The sequence below is a fragment of the Grus americana genome, chromosome 1 (assembly GCF_028858705.1).
Source record: "Grus americana isolate bGruAme1 chromosome 1, bGruAme1.mat, whole genome shotgun sequence".
Classification (NCBI taxonomy): domain Eukaryota; kingdom Metazoa; phylum Chordata; class Aves; order Gruiformes; family Gruidae; genus Grus; species Grus americana.
In genome coordinates, this window is record NC_072852.1 from 79,018,944 (window position 1) to 79,042,877 (window position 23,934).

General features: G+C 40.4%; 1 protein-coding gene across 2 annotated transcripts; it reads left to right on the forward strand.

Moving 5' to 3' along the window:
* Positions 1 to 5,628: 5,628 nt before the first annotated feature.
* Positions 5,629 to 23,676, forward strand: NUP50 (nucleoporin 50). 2 transcript variants are annotated; one of them, XM_054828100.1, is made up of 8 exons: positions 5,629 to 6,044; positions 9,503 to 9,581; positions 10,764 to 10,847; positions 13,026 to 13,221; positions 14,486 to 15,148; positions 16,169 to 16,247; positions 17,338 to 17,456; positions 19,657 to 23,676. In XM_054828100.1, the coding sequence occupies exons 2-8, from the start codon at positions 9,513 to 9,515 to the stop codon at positions 19,857 to 19,859; spliced, it is 1,413 nt and encodes a 470-aa protein (XP_054684075.1). In that variant the 5' UTR covers positions 5,629 to 6,044; positions 9,503 to 9,512; the 3' UTR covers positions 19,860 to 23,676. The 2 variants fall into 2 exon arrangements, with proteins under 2 accessions (XP_054684075.1, XP_054683990.1); XM_054828015.1 differs by lacking the exon at positions 5,629 to 6,044 and adding an exon at positions 6,233 to 8,824.
* The last annotated feature ends 258 nt before the right edge of the window (positions 23,677 to 23,934 follow it).

The window sequence follows — 23,934 nt, forward strand, 5'->3', positions numbered from 1 at the left end:
CTCCAATTTTTACAGCATACAAGTTCAGTAAGGCTAACTTGAACCAGTAGCATAACTCAGTAGGAGAAAATGGCATCCTATATGGCACTGTATTAACGTTGTGCTAAAAAGCTGCCTTAAAGAGTATGCATGGCGGAGAATATTCCTCTTGTGAATACTCTTATGTGTATTTATTATGCAGACAAGAATACTTCCTCTGTCTGGATTCCAGTGTGCTGTGAGAGACTGAAAGGGTTCATGTGTGTTAATGTCTCAAACATTGTGGCAGGAAACAGTTATGGTCTGCATTGGGATAATAAACCACAAAGGAAAAGTTGGTTAGCACAGGACGCGGAGGGCGTGTCAGAGGATGCGCAGCTCCGTATTCTGATCGCCATATAGGGCCAAAGGTCATATATTCATTTAAGGAAGGGGTTCACAACCACCCGAAAGACCCCCCGAGACCACCCATCCTAATGGCAAAAGACCAAGAACATTCTGGAACAAGAACCACGTAAGTCCTCAAGGGGCGTGACTGGCGCGATTGAGCGGACCATAAAAGACACAAGCCCAAGGAGCCTGTTGCGAGTGCCCATCACCAGAGGAATGCCACGTCCGTCGTCATCATCATTGTGGGATCCAAGGGTAGTGATTTCTTTCCCTGTCTATCTTCCTTTTCCCTCTTTCCTCTCTTTCCTTTTCTTCTTATAAACATTTCAGTAAGAGGCCACACCACCTACCATTATGCTTTCAAAGTCTGGGTTGCTTTTACCGTAAATAAAATGTGTAATCGATCGTTTGGTGTCGTTTCACCTTAATTTAGCCCCAGGGAATTACGAAACTGCTACAGCTCCCTGGGTTATCCAGGTTGGGTCATGACATGTGCTGCATGCACAAAACTAAGAAAAATAATGTCTGTCCTAAAAGCTTTATCATCTAAACTGATAGTGTATATATATCTATTTAAGAAGCACTGTGAACCTCACTGTGAAACAGCACATGTAAATAAGCTGTACAGGTCCCTGACTCAGAGAACAGAGAGTACAGTATTTTGACAGTGTGCTGGAAAAAGATTAACAGAATACCAGAAGCAAGTAGGAAGAGGATACAGCAATAAAGCTACTGTTTGCATAAATCACAAGGGGGTTGTCCTTAGAAATTTGTTATTTTGTACGAAAATGCTGTATGTTCCCATCCATTTCTTAATCAGTATGCCCTTTTTGAAATAGAAGTTGATACATTTTGGTGTAAGTTTGTTCATTTTTAGATTTGCACAGGCATTTTGCTCCTGACAGTTAATGTTGTCACACACGTTATTTTGCTTTGCAACCAGACAGGCCTGGAGGTGTACCTATGTATCCTCACGGTACCTTGAAATTGTTCAAAGTACACCTTAACTAAATACAGCAGAAGGATAATGCTGGACAAGACCTCCAGAAATCACACAAAATTTAACTGAAAGATATTTGTCATCAACATGTAATTAAAAGTTCTAATGATGAATATCTAGCGATTTTTCCTTGGTAGCCTGTAACGATGCTTAATTGTTCTTACAGAATTTCTTATGTCAACTTCTACTTTCCCTGCCTATAAATAAAGTCGATTACTACTTATTCCTCCCTTCAATTGACATAAAGGAGGTTTTATTATTTTTCTAACAACCTGCTACATACTGGAGGACAAATCATCCTTTAGTCCCCAAATCTTTACTTTTCTTCATCAAATAGACAATTATTTTGACTTTGCTTCATTGGTCATCTGTTTTTCACTGTTACAATCTTTTGTGATCACATACGGATGTTTTGCATTCATCTGAAAGCTTAGTGCCCAAATCCGGACAAAGTATTTCACCTGAGGACTTGTAATTATTTGACTCTACTCATTAATAAACTTCCAAGCCTTAATTCCTCTTAGAACATTGTAAAACAGTGCTTGTGGTCTGCTATAAACCCTCAGGCCTCCTCAGCCTGCTTCTGTTGTACCAGTTATTCCACAGTTTGCATTTGTGGAGGGTCTGTTCCTTTTATTTCTGAAGTGATACACTTTTAATTTTCTTTCTGGAATTTATTAAGTTATGTGCTCATTCTTAAAACTTTTTTCAGTTGCATTGCCTTCCACCAGGAGGGATTTCCACTGGCCAATTGCACTTCATCTGAACAACTTATTTCTAAGCGTTCAACACCAACTGACTGCAATATTTCACTAAGTTGAATATCTGTTTTTGTATTATAGGATGACATAAAAGTAAGATCATCCTATTCTACCATGACCATCATAAAGACCTCAAGGAAATGCCTTCTAAAACTTTCTTTTTAAATAAACCCCTTTAAACTGTGTTTTGCAGCATTCTCTTTTTATGTTTGTCTTTGCAACTCCACCAAGAATGAAGCTCCTCAGCGTGGCAGGCACTGCTCAAACCAGAATACTAACCCTACAGAGGTTTGCAAGCATTGTGCTTCAGAAAGGGCACAGGATAGAAAAATAGAGTATAAAACAAAGGAATAGCAAAAAAGCACAATGGTTGTATGTTGAAGGAAACTGAGATTAAGAGAATCGAAAGAAGGAATGGGGAAAAAACGTAACCCGGTGAAGACAGGACAGATGACGTCTAGTTAAAACTGCAGAATTCTCTGAATGCCTGATGCCCTTTGCTTTCGTATTCCTGCAGCCATGCCTGCCTGCTGGCGTCTGCAGACACACAACTTTGCCTCACTGACCGCTTTATCGTCTCTCTCTATGCAGTTTCATTCTCATCTCGGCATTTTTGAACACAGATAACACGAAATACATGGTAAATAGTACTGACCTCACCAACAGACACCCTTCTTGTTTTGTATTACACTGAGCCTCAACATAGCTCCTAGGAAGGACAATTAAAAACTGTATTCTTTGGGAGGGACGAGAATTGGCCATCTCATCCAGAACTCATTGAGAGAACATGGAAAGTTTCTGCATTTTTATGCAAATCCTGCTTGATTAGAGTTATCTACTCATTGTTGTACTGCTGTCTGCCAGGGCTTAAAGAACTAACTTCTGTGCAGTGCGTAAGGATCCTGGGAGGGGTACAAACAGGGCGGCTGTTACCAGCTCCCTGCAACGGCAGAGGTCAGACAATGGCTGAATACAACAGTGGTTACAGCCAGAATGAAAGGCGTTCTTATCCCATTTCAAAGAGATCGAGTGGAAAGCAAGCAGGAAATACTAGCACCAAGTCAGTCTTTAAAAATTACACAGGGAAAAAAGCTCACTAAGCAGGAACTGAAGAGAGCTTGCCTGCAGAAGGAAACAACTTTCATGTTTTGGGGCTAAACAAGCCAAACACCACGAAATTCAGAGAGAAACCTCCATGGCTTAGAGAGAAAAGTCCAGGAACTCAGATCTGAAAATCTATAAATCTTCTGGTGTGATTGGACAATAGGGTCAACAGTGTTAGTAACAGAGCCTTGCGTATTGTTTGAGCTAACAGACGCAAAGAGCAATTACTTTATAAATTCTTTTTAAAGACTGCATCTCTGACTGCGTTTGTAACTATGAAGGGGCAAACTAGAATGCATCCAAACTCTGGGAAGGGATAACCTTAAAAGCCTGCAGGAGAGCAAGTAAAGGTGGGATATTTAGCACAGGTAATAGGGATATTTCAGGGATTTTATTTTTAAAGCAAAAGAGGAGAACTTTTCAAAAGGACTACCAGATAGACAATGCAGGAAAAGGCTAAAGGAGAATGCTTTTTGCGTTCTTAGATTAGAGGGAATATTAAAAGCACATGGAGTCACTGATGGCGACCTAAACATAAATGGGATCTTAATCAGCAGAGTGCCAGTTAAAGAAAAATATTAATGGCACCATGACAGTCCGATTTTTGATAGTGATACAAGATACTTAGGAAATATTTAATTTTAAATTCAAGGCATTAACACTGGTTTATGCTATCATTACACAGCGAGACACTTTTTAAAATAGTGTCTCTGAAATCCTAGTGTAACCAATGTGTTTAACTTTTTTAACCATGGTGATGGGGTAGGTTGTGTATAGTCTTTGTAACCAGGGTGAGGGGATCAAGGTGATGAGATTATTAACAATAATAGTAAGGTAATGGTGGAATGGTTACATTATATTTGTTGTTAGTAACCAGTCTTGCTGCTGTGGCCCCTGTACAGCCCCAGCCTAACAGGTAACCAATAAGAAATGAGAAAAACATTTTAGGAATGAGAACTTGAGAGCTTGGTGGTACCATGGAGCTGATAAACTGCACGGTTGGTACATGAGCCAAGTAATATTTCATTTTCTGTTAAAATCATGTCCTTTGAGTGAACTTTGCTCATCATAATCTCATTATAATACCACACCACACCTGCATTCTGAAAGCTACCCGCCTCCACGGTATGACCACCCCTCACCAGTCATGCTCTCTGAATTTCTTTAAGCCTATAGCTTTAAAAGCAAAGCGAGAAAGTTTTACACCAATCATAACAGTAACTATGTGATGTAATTGTAACTTTGTGTGTTTTGAGAATATAAATATGTGTATGTTTGTGGGCTAGGTATGCACGTTAGCAGGAAAGATCCCCCGTGCACCCAGCACTGAATAAACCCGTGTTGGCTTTCTAAACTGCATTTCTGTTTGGAAAGTTTTTATTGCTGTTTGAGCAGTAACACTAGGAGGGCAGGTAAAATGAGTTTTCCAAATTATTACCCAAAGATGGTTCAAAAGATTAGTATATTTTATAAAGAAGAAAAACAGAGTGAAAATACGTTGTTTCAAGGTTAAAACTAGAGAACACAACTAGGGAGTAGGCCTATGCTTCAGGAATGCTAGGGTCCTAGATAGGATAAAAAAAAAAATCAGTGTGTCTTATCTATTGCTATCCATTTAATGGATTTATATGCTCTAGAAGAGCAAGTTCTTTACAAAAAGGAACTTAATTTTTTTTTAAAGTATTTTACATCAAGGTGTTTCAGCCTGCAAGCTTAGCACCCTAAGTCTTAGCGGTAAGCTAGCGCCTAAAACAGGGCATGAGAACCGCAGCTTTTAGGTTGACTCTGATTGCCTTCATTTTTACCGTTACTGCTCTACAGTAGTACGCGATGCAAAAGCACTTGGGAATCACTCTTTTCACTCTGTAACTACAGCAGAGGACATTACCTTCTCTCCAGTCACTCACACTAGCACTAATCCCGCGCACTACTATACCGCGGCGAGAAAAGGCCACGAGCGAGGCAGCAAGCGAGCCAAGGCTTTCTATGTCAGTCAGGCACAGAGCCAGGCACACAACCGCTTCTCCCGCCGTCAGCTAGGCCTAAGGCGGCCTTGCCCCGTGAGTCAGCGGCAGCTGCGCCCGGCCAGGTGAAGGAGGCGGGTACAGAGCGCGCCCCCCCACCCGGCCACGCGTGGCTTGGACACCCCTCCACCACTGTACGTGCCCTAAATTTTTGGGGCGTGAAACACCGCGGCCGCCCCCACGGTAACACCACCCGCCCCCCCGCCGCCTCACACGGGCCGGCGCCGGAAGGGGGACACAGGGGAATGAAGGCGCCGGCCACGTGACGAAAATTCGAACAGCCGGCGCGAGACCCATACCTTCCGCAGGGAGCATGCGCGGCCTAGCCGGCCGTTGGCAAAACGAGCTCGCCCATTGGGCTGCGGCGGCCACGTGATCCGCGCCTCAGCGACCGGCAGCGGGGCCGCCGCCGGCTCCGCCCCTCTCTTTTTCCCCCGCAGCGTTCGGCCGCGGGAGGAGGGGGGCGCATGCGCGGTGCAGGCGGCCGCGGGGACGGCGGCGGACGGTGCCTCTCTTTTTTAAAACAATTTTGTCCCCGTCTCGCAGGAGGGACAAAATGGCGGTGGCCTGACGGCGGGTTAAACGACGTCGGCCAGCTGCGGAGGCAGAGGGGGCGGAGGGCCCGGCCGGGGGATGGTGAGCGGGTTCCGGGCCCGGGCAGCTTGCGACCAGACTCCGCCTCCTGTCCGCCGCAGCCTCAGCTTCGGCCCCGCAGCTCAGCACCGTGGGAGAGCGCCGTCCGCCTGGCCCCGTTGCCCCGCGCCCGCGAGTGCATTCCCCGTGAGGGTAAGTGCCTATTCTGTTCTCTCTCCTCCTCCCCTCTCCGATCCCCCGCCGCCGTTACCGGGATCGCCCGCCCTGGTGCCTTTTACGTGCGCGGGGGGGGGGGGGAGGGGGGAAAGGACGACGGGACACACCGTGAGGGAGAGCTGAGGCCGGCAGTCGGCCCAGGTGGGGTGGCTAGGGCGGGGGGACGTGCTGGCGTCCACGGAAGGAGATCGTCCCCGTTCCCGGCGAATCGGTGCCCGTCCCCGGAGCGTCTGGCCGGGTGTACGTTCCACCGCTGGCGGGCGTCTCTCCGTGGGCCTTCCCGCCCGGGCGCGGGCCGATGGCTGGCATCGCCTTCCCTGAAGAAAGCGTCTGGGTTTCAGGCGGGGGTGAGGAGAAGGGATGGTCTGGCCGCAAACGTCACCCGCGGGCCTCAAGCAGGAGGCCTGGAAGCCAGAGGGATGCCGAGTAGGGCGGAAGCTCACCCTTGGAGCCTCCCGGCCCCGTAGGGCCTGGTTCGCGGTGCTGGGGGGCGATGGCGTTTTAGCGAGTCGCACTGGGGCAGGTGGGGGTGTGGTGGTGCAGAAATACATCCAGTCGTTTCAAAAACGCGGAGCTACACTGTAATGTCTGTGGGGTCGGAGGGAGCCAGGAACTTCAGCTGTTGCAGGGGACTGCGGCGAGGCCTTTGGAAAGGAAGCAAGCGGGACTCGGTGTGTTAAACCGAAACAAGATCTCCTCAGGAAAGGAGAAACGCGGGTCAGCGGCCCGGCGGCAGCCTGGCTTCCGCCGCCTCCGCGCACCCCGAAATGAAATAACTGCAGGCGTTTTCTTCCCGGTAACGCAGCCCGGGACTGCAAAGTACCTGCAGCGCTGGGGGGGGTGGTGGTGTGTGTGTGGCCCCACCGCACCTCTTCAGTCTTGCAAGTGTGGTGATCGCCGCCTCGTTTTGGGATGGGCGCTCCGACAGTGGAACTTTTGTCGCCTTATGGTAGATAGGTGATCTTGCGGAAGGCAAATGTTAAATTAAGTCTTGTTCTCAAACTGCTGCATTAAATAGGACAGCTGTAGTTACTAGGTGGATTTCAGTAGCTCAACAAAACACCTATATTGGGGGGGGGGGTCAATAAAAAGAGCTGTTTCTCAAAATACTCTCATCTCAACCTGTTCAGAACACTTGCTACTAAAACTTCTTGAAGGTTGTTGATACCAGATAGAGGTGGTTTTTTGTGTTGCTTCTTGTTTCACAGGTTAGAAAACATGTCTAGAATTCTCTTGCTCCTGTCTTCATCTATGTTAGATTCTGTTGTCTCCTCCTGTTTTCAGTATTGATGTAGAGAAATCACGTAAACGCAGGTAGGCGGAAAGAACCTGGAGCCAAGGCCAACAGGTTTACCCCTCTTCTATTAGTGGAGAACAGGCTTTCTAGTTAATGTGCTTGTCATGCTTCAGTGGCTGCGTTAAGAGTGGTAATTTGATCTTCGGTGGAATCCGATGGTGTAATTCTAGGTTTTACTAGCCTTTGAGCTCTGGCTGCTACCAAAGAGATGCAATCTTGTGTTTCTCTGGTTGCAAGTGTTTGTATACCCTTACGGGAAACTGGACTGGGGAGCCAATATGACTTTAAAATAAGTTTGGGGTTTTTTTTCCTCAGTGGGTTAGATTTAAATGGTTCCCCAATCTGCAGAGAATCAAGCAGGGCATGGTAGGACATTTACTTTCTCGATGGTGTGGATTAGGGTGACTTAAAGTTTACACAAAACACTCTTTTGTCACTGTACTTCCAAAAGATCCTAATAACTTGACCTTATTTGTGAAGTGTGTCCGACCAAAATTCATGGTTTTGGCGTGATCTCTGTAGGACTGCTGTGCAGCTGGATTTACTGTTCTGTTTAAAAATATTTCATTGGCTAAACAAGATGTTCTATAATCCTGTATCGTGTCTGGCTCTGAAATTCAACTATTTGTGGAATTTATTTTTTTTTTATATCTGGCCAGGTCTTAATCACAAACTTAAAAGGTTTTTTTAGAGTTTATTTTTTGTGCTTGATTGAGACTTAAATTGCTACAAGACTACATCTTTTCTTTGAAAAGTTTTCATATTTAGTGTTAGATGATATAATCTTAGTTAAAAAACCCCTTTTTTCGTATAAAATTTGAGTGATGTGATTGCTTGTCAAGTCTTTCAGATACAAAATATGATAGCTGGATTCAATCTTTGGTTTTGTACACAGCTGATAAGTTGTACTTTAGTAAAATGGAACTCAGAAATACTACAGACCTTCCTTCTCCAAAGTTCATTTTCCTTTACATTGCAGAGATAACTAGCAGAATGATGATTGGATGCTTATAGTGATTGCTCTAAAATCCATGATACGTTTTATGCGTCCTTTGGAGGAAAAATAATCTGATTTATTTGTAATAGTGTGGGGAAAATAGTGGAAGATTGGCAAGGAGGATTGTAAACACGCTCAAGTGACTTGTAGGTGGGGTGTAGAAAAACGTGTATCATACTAATCATTGTTTAGCCTTGGTGTTGGACAAGGAGAACATCTGTGTTTAGATAACATAGGCCTGTGATAGACTCAGAGGCACCCTATCGAACATGCTTGAGATTCCTGCCCTTCTGTGGGAAGAATCAAAGCACAGTAGTAAACTATGCCTGTGTGAATCCCTGATACACAGGCAAAAGCAGCAGGTGCGGTGACTCTCTAGCAAGGACTGAGCTCTGCGGTGCCTGCATTCCCACTTGGGCGCCTCTGCCCGGGTGCTGCTCCGGAGATCCCCCGGTTTGTGAGGTAACAAAAATAAACTTACTCTTTGCATTTCATCCATGGCTTTGTGGTTGTTGCTGCGTCGGCTCACACAAACAGAATTTTTTAAATTTCTAATTAGTAATATTCTACTGATCCTGGGGTTTTTTGTAGGAGAGCATGGTCTTCATTCGTACCCAAGCTTTCTGTCCAATTGATTCAGTAGGTCCTCACTGGTATTTATTTTAGGTGCTATAAAGCAACTTACTTTTCTCTTGCTGCTTACGTGGGTATTCTGAGGCAAGATGGAGTGCAATATGGAATGTTTAACCAGATCTTTTCTCCATATTTTTGGTTTTTTTGCAGCCCTTTAGAGTAAGTGGTGACGAGGTATGTGGGTTATGGGACTGAAAGGGATTTCTTTAGCCAGCATTGCTGCTAAAGAAAACTTATCCCATAACTAAACTGCATGTTTCTATTGTTGCTTAAATTTAAGATCAAATGTGGCTTATCACCACAACTTTAATCTCATGTGCTGTTGATTGTTGTTGCCACAACAATTGTTAGAAACACTTTGTTTTCAACTGTCATTCCAGTTTCGACCTACTTCTGTATTAACTCTGATTCCCATTATTTGTTCTAAGTAATACAAATTGAAGATCACGGTTGCTTAGATTTAATTTCTGTGCAATTGATTCTATGCTTCCCCCCCCCGCCCCCCAGGTACAGAAAAATGGCAAAGAGAATTGCAGAGAAGGAACTGACTGACAGAAACTGGGATCAAGAGGATGAAGCTGAGGAGGTAAGATACACATTAGACCTCACCCCAGGGTACAGGTAGTAGGGTGGTTATTTACACGTGCTATTTATATTGTGCGTGAAATCTACAGTGAAATTGGTTAAAACTATAGCAATTAAAGATAATTTTATATAAGGGGGTTTTTTGGGTGTGGTTGTTTTTTTTTTTTTTAAATCTCCCAATATATGCTGACCGTAGGGCACACCAGCTTTTAACAGTTAAAATGACATCAGCAGCTCAGGAGAAAGGAACTTTACATTTCTAAAGGAAACTCCAGGCTTGTTAAAATGCATAATGCTTTTGAACTCTTCAAATGTGTGATGGGTATTTACTGAGTTCACAAGAAAAGCGCTTTTGATTCCTTAAGATAAATTTTCTTCACATCTCATGATTCTTATTTTTTTAAAGGCCAGTAATAGTTAATTTCAGAAATACATTAATTTGGAGTGCTTAGCTGAATGTCTCTACACAGCCAGAGGAATTAAGCAAACAGTCAAATGATATGTTTCATCTGATTGTAAAAAGAGATTTTCATGTTTAGTGTCTCATACTTCTGGCTCGTGTTATGTCTAAACAAACTGCTAGCTTCTGTGCTACTAAAAGTATTAAATGTTTAGGCCTGTAAGATGTGAGAAAGAAAACTGACAGTACTCTTCCAGAAATTTGAATAGAAGAAAACTTCAATTTCCTCATTTATTACAGGGGAGTAATTAGTCATTAGCTGCCTTTGCTAATACTTGAACTACAGCAGACTGCAGGAAATTGACTTACAGCATACATCTCAATATACCTTCTCCAAACTGCAGATTCTTTCTAACAGTGCAATGCTGACAGATTACCTTCAGCAAAGATATCTTACAGCTTTGTTTAAAAAAAAAAAAATTAAAAAAAATTTAAAAGTCTTGAATTATTTGTCAGAATAAAATTGAGATTGCACGAAGGGAAATGTAATGCAGAACAAGAAGGACAGAGTTTTGAAAATATCAACTAACATCCAAGAAGCTGGCAAGCTAATCACAGTACTATATTTTCTGGGTGTGGGGTTTTTTTTCTTCTTCTTCCCTTATTTGTTAGGGAGCAGTGTTACAGTTGTGTTCAAAAACTGATCTCAGCTATCTGTTCAGACTATGATGATTTTATGCATTCCCAGAACTTCACTAATGATTCCATAACTTTCTCTTAAAGGTGGGAACATTCTCAGTAGCTAGTGAAGAAGTCCTGAAGAACAGAGCTATTAAAAAAGCAAAGCGCCGAAATGTTGGATCGGAGGTAATGTTATCACTGAGCATTAACATAGTTTAACTTAGTTGCAAAATACGACATCCATGCTCAGGTTTTTAGTTATTTGGGCTTGTAATAATACTGTATAAAGCTACCATTTAGAAGGTATATGCAACTAGTCAGCTTGTGCATGCAAATAAATTTTCGCTTACTGTTCCATAGCAAGAATAAGGCTAGAACAAAAAATGGGTAATAGTAGTATTGACTGGGTGAAGAGAGGTCTATATTTTTGAAGTATAAATGCAGAGTGTTTCAGACACAATGTCATCTACAGATGGGGAGAATAGCATCTGAACTGCTCCAGTTTCATTTTTTGCAGAGATGGAAGCCTGGAAATCAAAAGTTACTAGTAATCTATACTGGAGGGCTGGAGGATGTTTCAGAGGCTAAATAAGTAAAAGCCAAAACTCTAAGCTGTTCTGAGAAGGAAAAACATGTCTTTTGTTAAGAATGCTGCTACTTTCCGCCCCCCCGCCCCATGAAGAGCTTTAGTGCCACCTACTCTTTGCAATAACAAATTGAAAATTGAAAGGAAGTTGGCCTTTGTTACAGGTTTATCCCTGTGAAAGCATTAACTCAAGTCCAACCAAATTGTGGTCCTTTCAAAAAGTCCCTGACAGATGCCTTGTTATATATACCTTTCTATGAAACAATCTTCAACAGGGTGTGCATGCACCATGTTAGAAATAGGACAGAAACTTTGCCTGTCACTCAAATTGCTTTTGGATTGAATAAGACTAGGCACAATTAGGGGCTAGATAGTTTTCTCCTGTGCTTTTGATTTTCCTTCTGCTGTCCAAGCAATGTAAATAAGGAAGCAGTCCTATCCCACTTTGGCCTATAGGAGTTTTAACCACAAATGTGATAGAGGATGCAATTAAAAGATTGTACCGGAAAGAGGTGATGCAAGAAATAAACCACAACTTGAAGAGAAGGAATTCAGGGGCAAGTGGAATAGGAAAAATGGGGACCAGGTGATTGTAGGAGAACTAGTCAGGAGGCTGGGAGTCAGCTGTTAGAGATCAAAGCTGGAAGAAGAGCTAGGATAGGCTGGGCAAAGTCTAAAAACCAAAAGCGATGGCGGGACAGCTGAGGCTGCGTAAGAAGCCTGTGAAATACTTACAAAAAGATAAAGTTGAAACTTATGGATGGCCTAAATGAGCAACCAGAATGCTGTAAAGAAAAAGACTGCAGTTTAACTTGAATGTCCAGAGAGAGGTAGGTAGGACTGATCGAAGAGAGACAGAATAAAAATACCTACCTAGAAATGAGAAACAGGACTGCACTGGAAAAGGTAAAGCACAAGGGACACAAAAAGAGCCCATACCCACAAGGCCAGATACTGGAATAGAACCTAAAATTGGTAAATTTTGCTATTTCTTCAGTGGCAAAAGCAGATGAAACTCAGAAGCAATATTCCTTTTTCTCTGATGGCTTTCCAGAGACATTGAAAGTCCACTTCTGGTAATAAGTGCTCATCACATCAAAAGACATTATGTGTAGTACCAGAAAGTGGCAGTGCATATTTGCATGTTTATCACACTGTATCTTTTAAAAACATGTAAGAAACTATACCATAAAATAATATGGTTGTAAAGATAGTGTTCCGAACTAGGTAGTGAAAAGGCTGCAGAAAGCGTACATATTATGTTATGAAGTACAGTCAATCTTTGTTTCTCCCGTCAGTCACATTGGAATATTTTTGTTAAATCACTTAAACCTTACATAGGTGACTACAGAGTGTGCTGTTTTGATGAGTGGCTTGAAGTGTTGGACTCTAATTGCAGTTGTAAATGCTAAAAATCGCTGAAAATAAGCCTGCAATTATATACTGCTATGTAATTAAAGAAACCAAGATGCTATGAATGCCTAAATAGGTAGTCAAGCACATCCGCTGCTCTGAACAACTTTTATGTATCCACTTCCTAGATCTAGTTTATTTTCATACCAAACATCTGAGTTGTTTAAAAATAGTAGCAATATGTGTCATAAGGAAGTTATTAACTTTGTTTGCATAGCTGACTTAGAATAATGCATGAAATGACATGCTGAAGCAGGGTAAAATAAATGGAATATTATGTGGGCATAGGATTTTTGTGGAGGAGATGTATGTAACTGGTTGTCTCTTTTTTTTTTTTTTTTTCTTCCCCCCCCCCATCTCCCCAGTCTGAAAGTGGAGGAGCTTTTAAAGGGTTTAAAGGCTTTATATTGCCTTCTGGAAAAGGAGGAGGTGGCTTCAGCGGATTTGGTAATGGTGCAGGAATAAAGCCTTTAGAAGGGCTGTCTAATGGAAGCAGTAGTGTCTCTAGCACTCCTTCTTTCAGCAGTTTAAAGACCACCTCCGAAACACAATCAGCATTTGGTAAGTTTTAAATAACCATACATCCTTATCAACAAATTCAGCCATAAAATCTGTAGGGTTAATTTAAAAGTGGAAAAACTAAATTAAAACAACCCTGTAGTTAGTTTTAAGACTTTATTCCTCTTCGTAAAATTTCTTAAAAAGATTTTAGACTGCTGGAGGGACAAGTTATCAAATGCATGCAGTTTCAAGAGGTGGAAACTAAATCTGTATTTGATATAATACTGGAGGTAAAAGCTTTATAGGCACAAATGGAAGACATTGGCATAAGACATTCTCCAAATAGTATAAAACAGCTGATAACATGTTCCAGTTGAATAATTGTCCCAATTTTCTGAATTTAAATTAAAAAGCTAATGAAAAATGTCCATTTAGTAGGACTGCAGTTTCTTTCTGTGATTTTTTTTTTGGGGGGGTAAGGTCTCATTTCTGTATTTTTTGCAGTTCTTGATAAATATATGCTGCATAGCTGAAATCTTAACCTTTTTTCCCTGTACATCTTACATTGCAAACAGTCTTACTAGAATCTTATCTGTTACATTTATACCTACATTTTAAGACACTTGAAATATTTTGGCAAATCTAGCTCTAGTCTCATGCTTTGGTACTCCCTGAAGAATATTAGTTCTATCTTTTTGTGTTGAAGTTGCAGAAATGTTAACCTTGTCACAGTGTTTGAGTCTGCATGACACAGAATTGAAATGGTAGAGTTTGAAGTTTCAAGTAACTTAGATTTCAGTGAGCTTAACTAAATTAAGAGAAACTTAAATATTTAATGAGAGTTTTCTAAATTTGCTTATGTTTTTTTATATGGAAACCACTCAAACATGCAAAATCATGCACTAGTGTATTCAGAGGTTTTTAAAGCACAAGTAGCAAGAGATAACTGAATATTCTGTTTTAGTAACTCTTGCAGTTTGGTAAAGCTTGAATTAAGATTTGGGGGGTTTCGGTGAAATGCAAAACTTTTAATGTTATTCTCTAGGATTTCTTTGGATTTTTTTATAAAACTGTGTGCTCCATCTACTTTGTCTATCCCCTGAACTAACTTGTCTAAACTTGGCAAGCATAGGTCTGTTTCACAGCATTGTCTGTTTACTTGTACCACAGTATCTGGTACACAGGGTTGTGATGAAAGACCAAGTACCTAACTGAGTGAGAATGAGTGATTTGATAAAGAAATATTGAGAACATTCAGTTTAAGTTTTTGAGAACTGTACTTTCTGCAATAAATGTGTTCTAAACCATGTTTTTCTTCAAATAGGATCCACCATGTCAAATGGTCCGACTACTACCGCATTTCCTGAGAAAAAGGCGGCAAGCCCAAAAGCTAATGGTGGCAGTCAAGCATCCTCATCTGGCTACGCTCAGAGTAAAGTTTGTAGCTCTAGTGTTTACCACAAACAGTTAGCTGCTTTAAACTGTTCTGTGCGTGACTGGATAGTTAAGCATGTAAACACAAACCCGCTGTGTGACCTGACACCCATCTTCAGAGACTATGAGAAGTACTTAGCAAATATTGAACAGCAACATGGAAGCAGTAGCGACAGTGGCTCTGAAAACGAAAGCAACAAAACACCTGGCTCTCAGTCTCTTTCTACATTTGGGAATTCAAAGCTACAGCAAGGATCAACTTTTTTGTTTAACAACAACAAAACGGAGGATACCTCGGACAAAAAACCTGAAGCTGCATCGGAAAAAAAAGACCCATCATTAGGAGCTACATCAACAGTCTCATTTAATTTTGGCAAGAGCGTTGACAGTTCTGTTTTGGGTTCCCTTGGTTCAGGAACACTTAGTAGTTTCTCATTTTCTCCTGGGAATTCAGGTTTATTTGGAAAAGATGCAAACCAGGCTAAGTCTGTCACTGCAGTATCCACCAACGTATTGGAAGCTCAGACAGAAAGTGGCAATAGCGACGACAAAGGTAAGTTCTATTTAAAACAATTATTTGAATGGTAAGCTGTGAATGTATGTGACTTAAGAATACTGCAAAGATGAAATAACACCAAGTTGAACTAGATCATAATTGTTCTTGAATTTAAAAGCTGCAAAACTCTACCATTAATCTGGAAATATCTCAGTCTTGCATACTGCTTAAGTAACACTAGAAGTATATGGTTACTAAAACCTATGTATTTGTGTCAGATTTATACTTTCTGTAACAGAATATAATTCTTTAGCTGAATACAAATGATAAAATGATAAAAGTTAAATCAACTGGTATGTTCATCATTGAGCCTGCAGGACATTTCAATCCTGCTGCTTTTCTCAATAGGTTTATCAAGACATCCCTCAGTAAAATGCATAAGATATGGAACAATTTCATACATCTTTCTTACAAGACTGTAAGGCCAATAAAGTTGTGTACTTCCTGACAGTTTTACTCTGCTATTTAGCCAAGCTGGGTACAGTAGGCTGATAGAAATCCTAGCAGTTGAGGGACTGGAAAGGCATAATCATGCTGCTGTCTCTTGGCTGTTGTTCCTGCAACTGATTACCTTTCCCCCAAATTAAACTTGGCTGTTGGAAGTATTTATTATGCTTTATGTGGACCTATTTGTGGAGACTGTTCTTTGAAATGTTACAACTGTTTCCTCCCCCAACAGAAGAGTCTGACTTAATTTTGACTTGTTAAGCTTTGTATTTTTTGGTTTTGATTCATTGGTGGGGGTTGGGTATTTTCAGCCATTTAAATTGAAGATGAGCATAAAGTTGCTTGAGGGGTGTGGCTGAATGAAAAGAAAATAAGACGACTTTTCTGTACCTGAAGCTGCTTCAGAGCCCACATTGATTTAAACATATTTTGGCAATCACTGACAGGCTACACATGTATATGACAGATCTAGCGTGCATAAGGTAGTTCTAATACAACACCAAAAACACCTTCCAGATGATATGCTCACAACATTAACATATGGAATGTATTAAAACTTTTTATTTAAAGGAGGTGAAGAGGAGGAAGAAGAGCCACCAAAAGTCATAGTTAATGAAATAAAAGAGGATGATGCTTTCTACTCAAAGAAGTAAGTGACTTTAACTTGGAATAGTGAATACAATTATAACTTCAAGAATAAAATTCATACCTGCATATTGCTATTCTTCACCATTATAGTGCATAATTAGCGATGTATATGTTATTGACTTCCTCGTTAATAAAGCTTGTTAGGAAGCTATATAGGATATGAAGTTCCACCTGTAAAAAAGTTAATTGCAACCAAGAATGTTACTAAAATCTTACGAAAACTCATATGTGTCTGGAGACAGCACTTACAGCTAGTTTGTGTTCTACTTCTGATCAGTATTTTACAAATGAAGATGATGTTTTTGCCTTCTTCATTTTTTGTACGTTTAAATTGTAGGACATGTACTACAGAAATAACATACTGTACTGCTGAAAAATCAGTCAGGTGCTCAGCTATTTGCATAGCCTAAAATAAGACTCTTCAGTTGGAAAATGCTTATTGTTGTATGAAGGAGTGAACAAGTTGTACTTTTAAGTTCAAAACGAGACTACCTCTACTAGAAGCAGTTTTTCAAAGCATGTTCAGTAGTCCAAGTAATTGCATGTCTGCTTAATACTTAGCACAGAACTTGTCCTTCTACAAAAAGTCATTTGCTTTATCTGAGAGAGGTATGTGCTAATTTATGAAGAATAGCTTTAGGGTTATTAGGGCTTCACTTAAAAAAATCTTTTTAAATTTTATGTAAAAGTCCTATTATAACTTCAGAACGATACAGCAAGTTCTTACGCTTTTGCAATTAGTGTTTTTTAAACAGTAGCTTACAGTTACTACTCCTTATAGACCCTGAGTACAGGTTGCTGTGCATTTTACTTTTCCCTGAAAGTAATACATTTGTCATTCCAATACTGAAAGAAATAATTAACTTTCTCTTTCTGAACTGAAGTACTGTCTGTTAGCACAGGAAACAAAGTCAAGAAGAATAACGCTTTAGGCTACTCACAGCATGTTAACTCCTGATTATTGTTGAACTGTTGGCTTACTGTGAGTCAGATGTATACGTACATAACGTGTGCATTTGGGAGATATTGTTGTATTTAATGTCTACATATCTGCACAAACAAGTTTGGGTTGTTTTGGTTTTTTTGCACAGGTGCAAACTGTTCTACAAAAAGGATAATGAATTTAAAGAAAAAGGTGTAGGAACATTACACTTAAAACCAGCAGGAAATGAAAAAACTCAACTCCTAGTCCGAGCAGATACCAATTTAGGTAAGTAAATTTCTTCTAGTAGCAAGTCTTGATGTGAAATTCCCTGCTAAGCATTAAGATTTTTTTTGTTACACAGCATAACAGATAGAATTAATGAAAAACCTTTCTATGTTTTTAATAATATCAAGTATTGAACAATCAATTGGATGCCTCTAATGATTATTACAAATATAGTGCACAAGGAGCAGCGCAAGGCAGTAAAAGGTTATGGTGTATGTTTGGGTATTCCTCCCCCAGGCTTTTTGTTAATAGCTTTTCTCCATCCCTGACTTGTTGAGTGGCTTTGAAACATGGCTTAAGATCCCCAATGAAGTACACGTGTATCAGGTGTGTGATGAATGAAGACGAGTAAATTTTGTGCTAAGATGCAGGCCAACTGTCATTTGTCTGCAATTCATCCTGAATATGTAAATAGTTGGCCACATGGGCAGATGGCCGTTGTACTTGGGGGCGAAGGGGAGCATTACATAGATCACACATGCAGGACTTTGCTATATGCATTGCCTTTAAAATGCATGCTGAAGTCCAACTGTTGAACTGTCTTTTAGCTGACTTCAGTTGGATCACAAGTTGTAGGATGACTCTATAGAATTAGAGTAACTTGTAGTGCGATAGTTCCTCAGAATATCCTTTGAGATGAATGTTAACACGTACAGCTCAGTAAAGAGGAGGAAAAAAACCCAACTGTTTCTTTGCTTTTAGAAGTTAGGGGGACTTGATATATTAAAGAAGTTTTTAAGGTGTAATATTCTGGCTGAGAGTGTTTACACATTCAAACTGCGCAAATGGTTTTGATACTCATTGTTGAGAAACTTTGCTACACTTCAGTACCTAATTTCAACAAACTTGCATGTGAGGTTCACATGCACTTGACAGCTTCCATAAAATAGAATAAATATTATGCTTATAGAAGACCTGAGGACTAAAGCCATGCTGCGCTGCCAGGCTGTTGGTAAATCTCGCCTTGCTTTCAGTTTGTAATGCACTCTAGCAAGTCTAGATGCAGTATAGAGTCATAGAGGGTAGTTCTCAAGTACCTGGTGAGATTGGGGCTCCTGTGTTAGTCACTTCTAAATCATTAACTTCTTTAAGTGAAGACAAGGCTTGCCAGATAAAGGGCAGTTCTTGGCAATAAAACTGCAGGCAGATGTATGGCAGAGGTGTCAGTGCTTTCAGTGTTTCTTGGGGATTTGAATGTCTTGACTAGAGCAGATGAAAACTTAATTTCTCCAGGTTAATGCAAGTCTTGATTTTTTACTCAGCTGATGCTAATGTTCATGATGTTGATTTGCCTGTACCTTCCTCTGAGGTGATGTGCTAGGAAATATTTCCTTTTTATTCAGCTCATACACTAAGACATTTCAGCTTGGTGTTTCCAAGCACTGGTTTCTAGAAGCTGCTGCAGTCATAGTGATGCACACTTTCCTTTTTGCTATCTTCACACAGTGCTATAATCCTTTCCTAAAATCTCACTGTGTTGAAAAACTGAACTGGAAAGGAAGGCGAAGACTGACTTTTCCCTAAATACTACTACCGTGTTCTGAACTATTTACCAGGTTTACAAAATGTGTGCATCTTCCGTGGAAGCAGATTTGAGTTTGTTTGCAACCGTTTTAATAGACCACTAATACTGAAGCCGTCAAACTCACTACATAATTTAACAAGTTGACATAGAGCTGTTATTGGTAACCTGGTGGTAGACCACATCAGATGTGATTTGAGGATACAAAGTACTTATTCTACTATAGTTTGTCCACTTTTAAATTAACATGTCTGTGTGTGTGTTAAAGCTAACTTTTTGCTTCTGGTTATGAACTGTGCTTGATGGTCAGAATGAGTAACTTGCATAAGCATAAACTAAGCACTGTGACTTGATTCCTCATTTGCTGCTTCCTCTTGTCCTCTTCCCTTTTTCCTGTGTGTCCCTGCTATAATTTGATACTCTTCAGACTCCTCCCTTTAAAAAAGGGGGGCACGGTATTTTCAGAGATTTCCTCATTCCTAATGAGGAAAGGAATGTGTGAGAACAGTGGCCGTGAACACCTGCTTAGGGAAGAATAAGACAAGTATATATGACATTTGTGAATTGCCTTCCTTCCAAACACAACCTTAAATCCCTATTTAGTAAGTATACTAACATCTGTGTTGCAGTAAAAGCTGAAAAATTGCTAATTGTCTTTTTTTTCCTCCTCATATGCAGGAAACATACTGTTGAATGTTCTAATTCCACCCAAGATGCCATGCACGAGAACCGGAAAAAACAATGTTCTTATAGTTTGTGTTCCTAATCCACCAATTGATGAGAAGAATCCAGCTGTTCCTGTTACTATGTTAATAAGGGTGAAAACAAGTGAGGATGCAGATGAGTTGCACAAAATCTTACTGGAGAAAAAGGAGGCTTAAATAAGTTGCAGTCAGTGATTTGAAGAATTATTGCCAAACTGCTGCTGCTCTTTTCTTCCATTACTGAATTAAGAACTATTATAGGAATTCTGGAAAAATTCTGTGAGGAAAAGCTAAGCTAGCTAATAAAAGCTTTAATAGAACACAAATGTTGGACTGTGCTCCCTCATTTTTCAATATCTAAATGCAGGACCTCTTCTGGATAAAGCCTCTCTTTTTAGCAACGGTCAATTTGACCGAGTGGACTGAAACCAGAGTACAAACATACGGTACCAGAGCTTCCTCACAGACTGCTGTGCAATGCAACAACCTCCTGTTTTGAGAAGGAAGGATGTTGAAGTTTAACTGTTGAAACTATTTCTAGACTCCAGATTTTTAATTTTAATGGGTCTGTCATATTCCAGTGAGACTAATTTTTCAGACTGTCACTGACAACAATGTACCCCAACAACAATGATACTATATATTGTACTGTGTTTTAACTCTTGCAGACTCATGTGCTTTTGGGACTCAGACTGCATCTCCAGCTATTTAAAAGAAAATTTGCTTGCGTAGTCTTGTTGACAGTAGTGTTTCTTAGAGAAGAACTGTCAGTTCTGTTCTTACTGTAGCAACAAGCTAATGATGTGCAATAGTACAAGCAGACAACTGGAAGACTGTTTTATCTTGGACCACAGCCAGCATTTGCTGGCTTCTGACAAGTCTGAGGCAAAGGGTTGCACTTCCATTATGGTCCCTCTGAGGTATTCCTCCCTAGTTCCTCGGGCTAAAGCTGAAACCCAGCGGAGGCAGAGTTGTAAATGTTGTTCTTGTCTGAAGATATCTCTTTTCACAAGCAAATTTCAGGATTTTTATAGATCTTTCTATTGCCTCTGGCCATTACCAAGATGACATGCATAAGCGTGTGTGTGTGCCAGTAATAATTTTGCGCGTGTGCTAAAACTACACTGCTTTACTGCATTGCTTTAAGCAGTGGTTTGCAGTGTTAGGTCAAGCTTTCTGTTGCAAAAGTAGGGAGCACTGGGTTAATCTATACCTTGGTTTTCAGCTGTGTGAAAATTAACCACATGGCAATAATTTGTGGATCAGAACATCATTTTGTTCTCAGTTTCCATCTCAACTTTATCAGACCATGTTTGGTTATTTAATCCTTTTCTCTTTCAAATCTTGTTTGCTGGAAACTTCTTCCCTAACAATAGATTTCTGCTTTGCTTCCAGCTCTGGAAACTATCCAAGAGCTAGATGTTAATGTTAAACTTGAACTGCTTTCTGATCTGTCACAGTGACCAGCCCTGGCGAGATGGAAGAAACATCCTGACCTGTGTCTGTCTAGTGCAGCACAGAGGAAGAAAATCCCATTCTTTAAAAAAAATAAAGCAGCATGATGCAATTCTCACAGGGGACCTGGAAATCCACAACAGTGGCATCCTGTGGGTGGGGAAAAAAGTAGCAGCACCATTTGATTAGATGCAGCACATCTCACCTGCTCCCCGCTGCTCTCTGAGAGGGTGGACAAATGACTGCCTTGGGTCCTTATACACTGCACAATTCGGGTTATGGCCTTCCCCCCCCCCTCAACTAAAAGGAGGAAAAACATTATAGGATCTTACAGCCCTCTGGACCAGCATTCAAAACCAAAGGCCTTTGCTCACATTTCAGCTACGCTGAGGTCACAAGAATCGCATTTTTAACACTCAGGTGCAAAGGAAGCTTAGATACAATTTGAAATATAAATTGGTGCCTTTTTTTTTTTCATCTGGCTCAGTACATAAACATTAAAAGTAAGTGTCATTATTTTAGGGAAAGTAATGGTTTGGTTTTGGTTTTTTTAAAGTCTTGCTGATACCTAAATTGGAGTCCAAAAGCTGCAGGCTTGCATGTTAATTGTGTATGACTGAAAAGCAGAACATTGCCTGAAAGTTTATTACAGGCTCAGGTTTAATGTCTAAGGGCTCAGTTAATTTTGCATTTGTTGTTTGACTGTAATGTCTTCAACACTTCTCCACACAGAAGAGTTTATAGTCTGGAGCACTGGATGTTTGTTACACATCCCACTGCAACAGCAACTCTGTACAGGTCGTATTGGTGAACTTGGCTTTGGGTTGGTTGACTTCTGAAAGCTTGTGGGCATGTAACTGTTGCTTCATCCATTGAAACGTGGACCACCTAACGTAAAGAAGTAAGACACAAACTGAACTTTCTACCTATCCATAATGATTTGCTTCCGAAGCGAGGCAGTCTTGGGGTTTTGCACCTGCATATTTGGCTCAGTTCTAAAGGTGGCAAACCAAGGGAACGGCCAGCGCAACTCTGTCATGTTTTCACTGCTCTGAGGGTGAGCACAGAGTGTAAGGGAAAATAAATAGAATAATAAATTGCGTTGGAAAAATGAAACCTACAGTATCCATGGCAGCAAGTAATATCTTAGCTGTGAGAAAGACTAATTGAGATGAGACACCTTAATTCTTTAGCAACATATGTATTTATCAGTAAAGCTAGGGGAATGTATATAATTGGAATCCCATGTTTAATTAGAATGTCAAATATATGCATAAACATACAATTTTAAACGTTTTACACAGGGAAAGTTGCCACTAAAAGAACAGGGAAGATTTTTACTGCAAATGTAGAGATTTTAATCAACATCATTCATAGTGACCCTGCAATTATCTGAACTGTGAAGCAGGAAAAATAAGTCATACGCTTTATCACTTGGTGTTCAGTTCTAAAGCACAACCCTTCTCCAGTACCGTTACAAAAAACAAATTTTTGATGATGCTTCAGTTTCTAGTTAAGAAATATTAAAATACATAAATACTGTAAAAAGCCAGAGATCATTACGTAGAAATAAAGGCCTAAAATGAGTCAAAAGCAAAAGTTAATGGAGAGCATAGAAATCAACAAGGTAAAGCCTTCAGAACAAAGTGGCACACGCTATACAAAAAAGGAATTTTGATCAGAATTCCAACTCAGTGAGGCATTCCTCTATCTTGGTAGATACTTAAATATATTTAACAGCTGTCCATCAGATACCTGATGTTAAAGATGCAAGTTTCCTCCCCAGTTCGAGTTAATGCCTTCACCCTTTCAGCTGTACATGGGTGCTGGAGTGTCTTATGGATCGTGCATCTTTCCTTCTACTCTAATTTTGAAGTTTCAGCTGCTTAGAAATCTTTCCTGTCCCTCTCATCTCCCCATTCCCCAAACAGAAAATCAAGATCTCAGCTTTTAATCCTCACAATCATCTGTAAAGGAGATTATTACAGTTGCTTTGAATTTGATTTTAAAATACTAAATTGCTATATGCAGGGTTGGGTTTTTTTAACGTACTTAAAATTATCTCTTTGGGAGCACAACAGTGTGTTCCTATAATCCCTTTCGGTTGATGGATGTGAAAGTTTAAATTAAACTTACAGTTCAAACGAACATGTTGTAGAACGTAAACCAATTAGGAGATACACTTTACTATTAAGACCTTCAGCTCCCTTTGCAGCACTCTAACATTTAAAACATCCTTAAAGACTTTCTTTCTGATGCCTTAACTTATTTGCATTTGCTAAAATTTTGTAGCTGGTGCCTGTGTGCAGAAATTAACTGACATTAAACAATTTAAAGTGGCATGAGCTAGTATAAATCCAATGAAAATGCTGAATGTGACGATTTGTTACTTGTTAATAGATTTCAAACTGCTCTGAATTTTTCAGTGGATACTTAAGTTTCACATAACTTGTCATGTAATGATATTTTCATTAGTTCTGATACATTGAGGAAGTGTACAAAAATCCACGGATAATGTGAATAAATGAATGGGAGAGAAGCGTCTCGTGTGTATCCCTTTCACTGTAAAACCCTGTATTAATAAAATGAATTTTACAAGTCGGTCGCTTGCAGGTCAACTCCTGCCTCAAAAATCCTGCGCGCAGCCTTACTGCTGCGTAAAGAAGCAACGTCCTGCCCTGCCCCTTCCTCAAGCCGGCTCTGAAAGCTGTCACGTTGCTGAGAGCCAGTTCAGCAAAAATGCTTTCTTGTTGCGAGGCGAGCGAGCCGAATGGGCTCAGAGGGAGGAGCTAGGGCT

Excerpts from the sequence above, each read along its gene's own strand:
- NUP50 (XM_054828100.1), top strand. The coding sequence starts at position 9,513 with ATGGCAAAGAGAATTGCAGAGAAGGAACTGACTGACAGAAACTGGGAT. Across the intron at positions 15,149-16,168 it reads TGGCAATAGCGACGACAAAG|GAGGTGAAGAGGAGGAAGAA; the intron begins GTAAGTTCTATT and ends TTTTATTTAAAG. Across the intron at positions 16,248-17,337 it reads GATGCTTTCTACTCAAAGAA|GTGCAAACTGTTCTACAAAA; the intron begins GTAAGTGACTTT and ends TTTTTTGCACAG.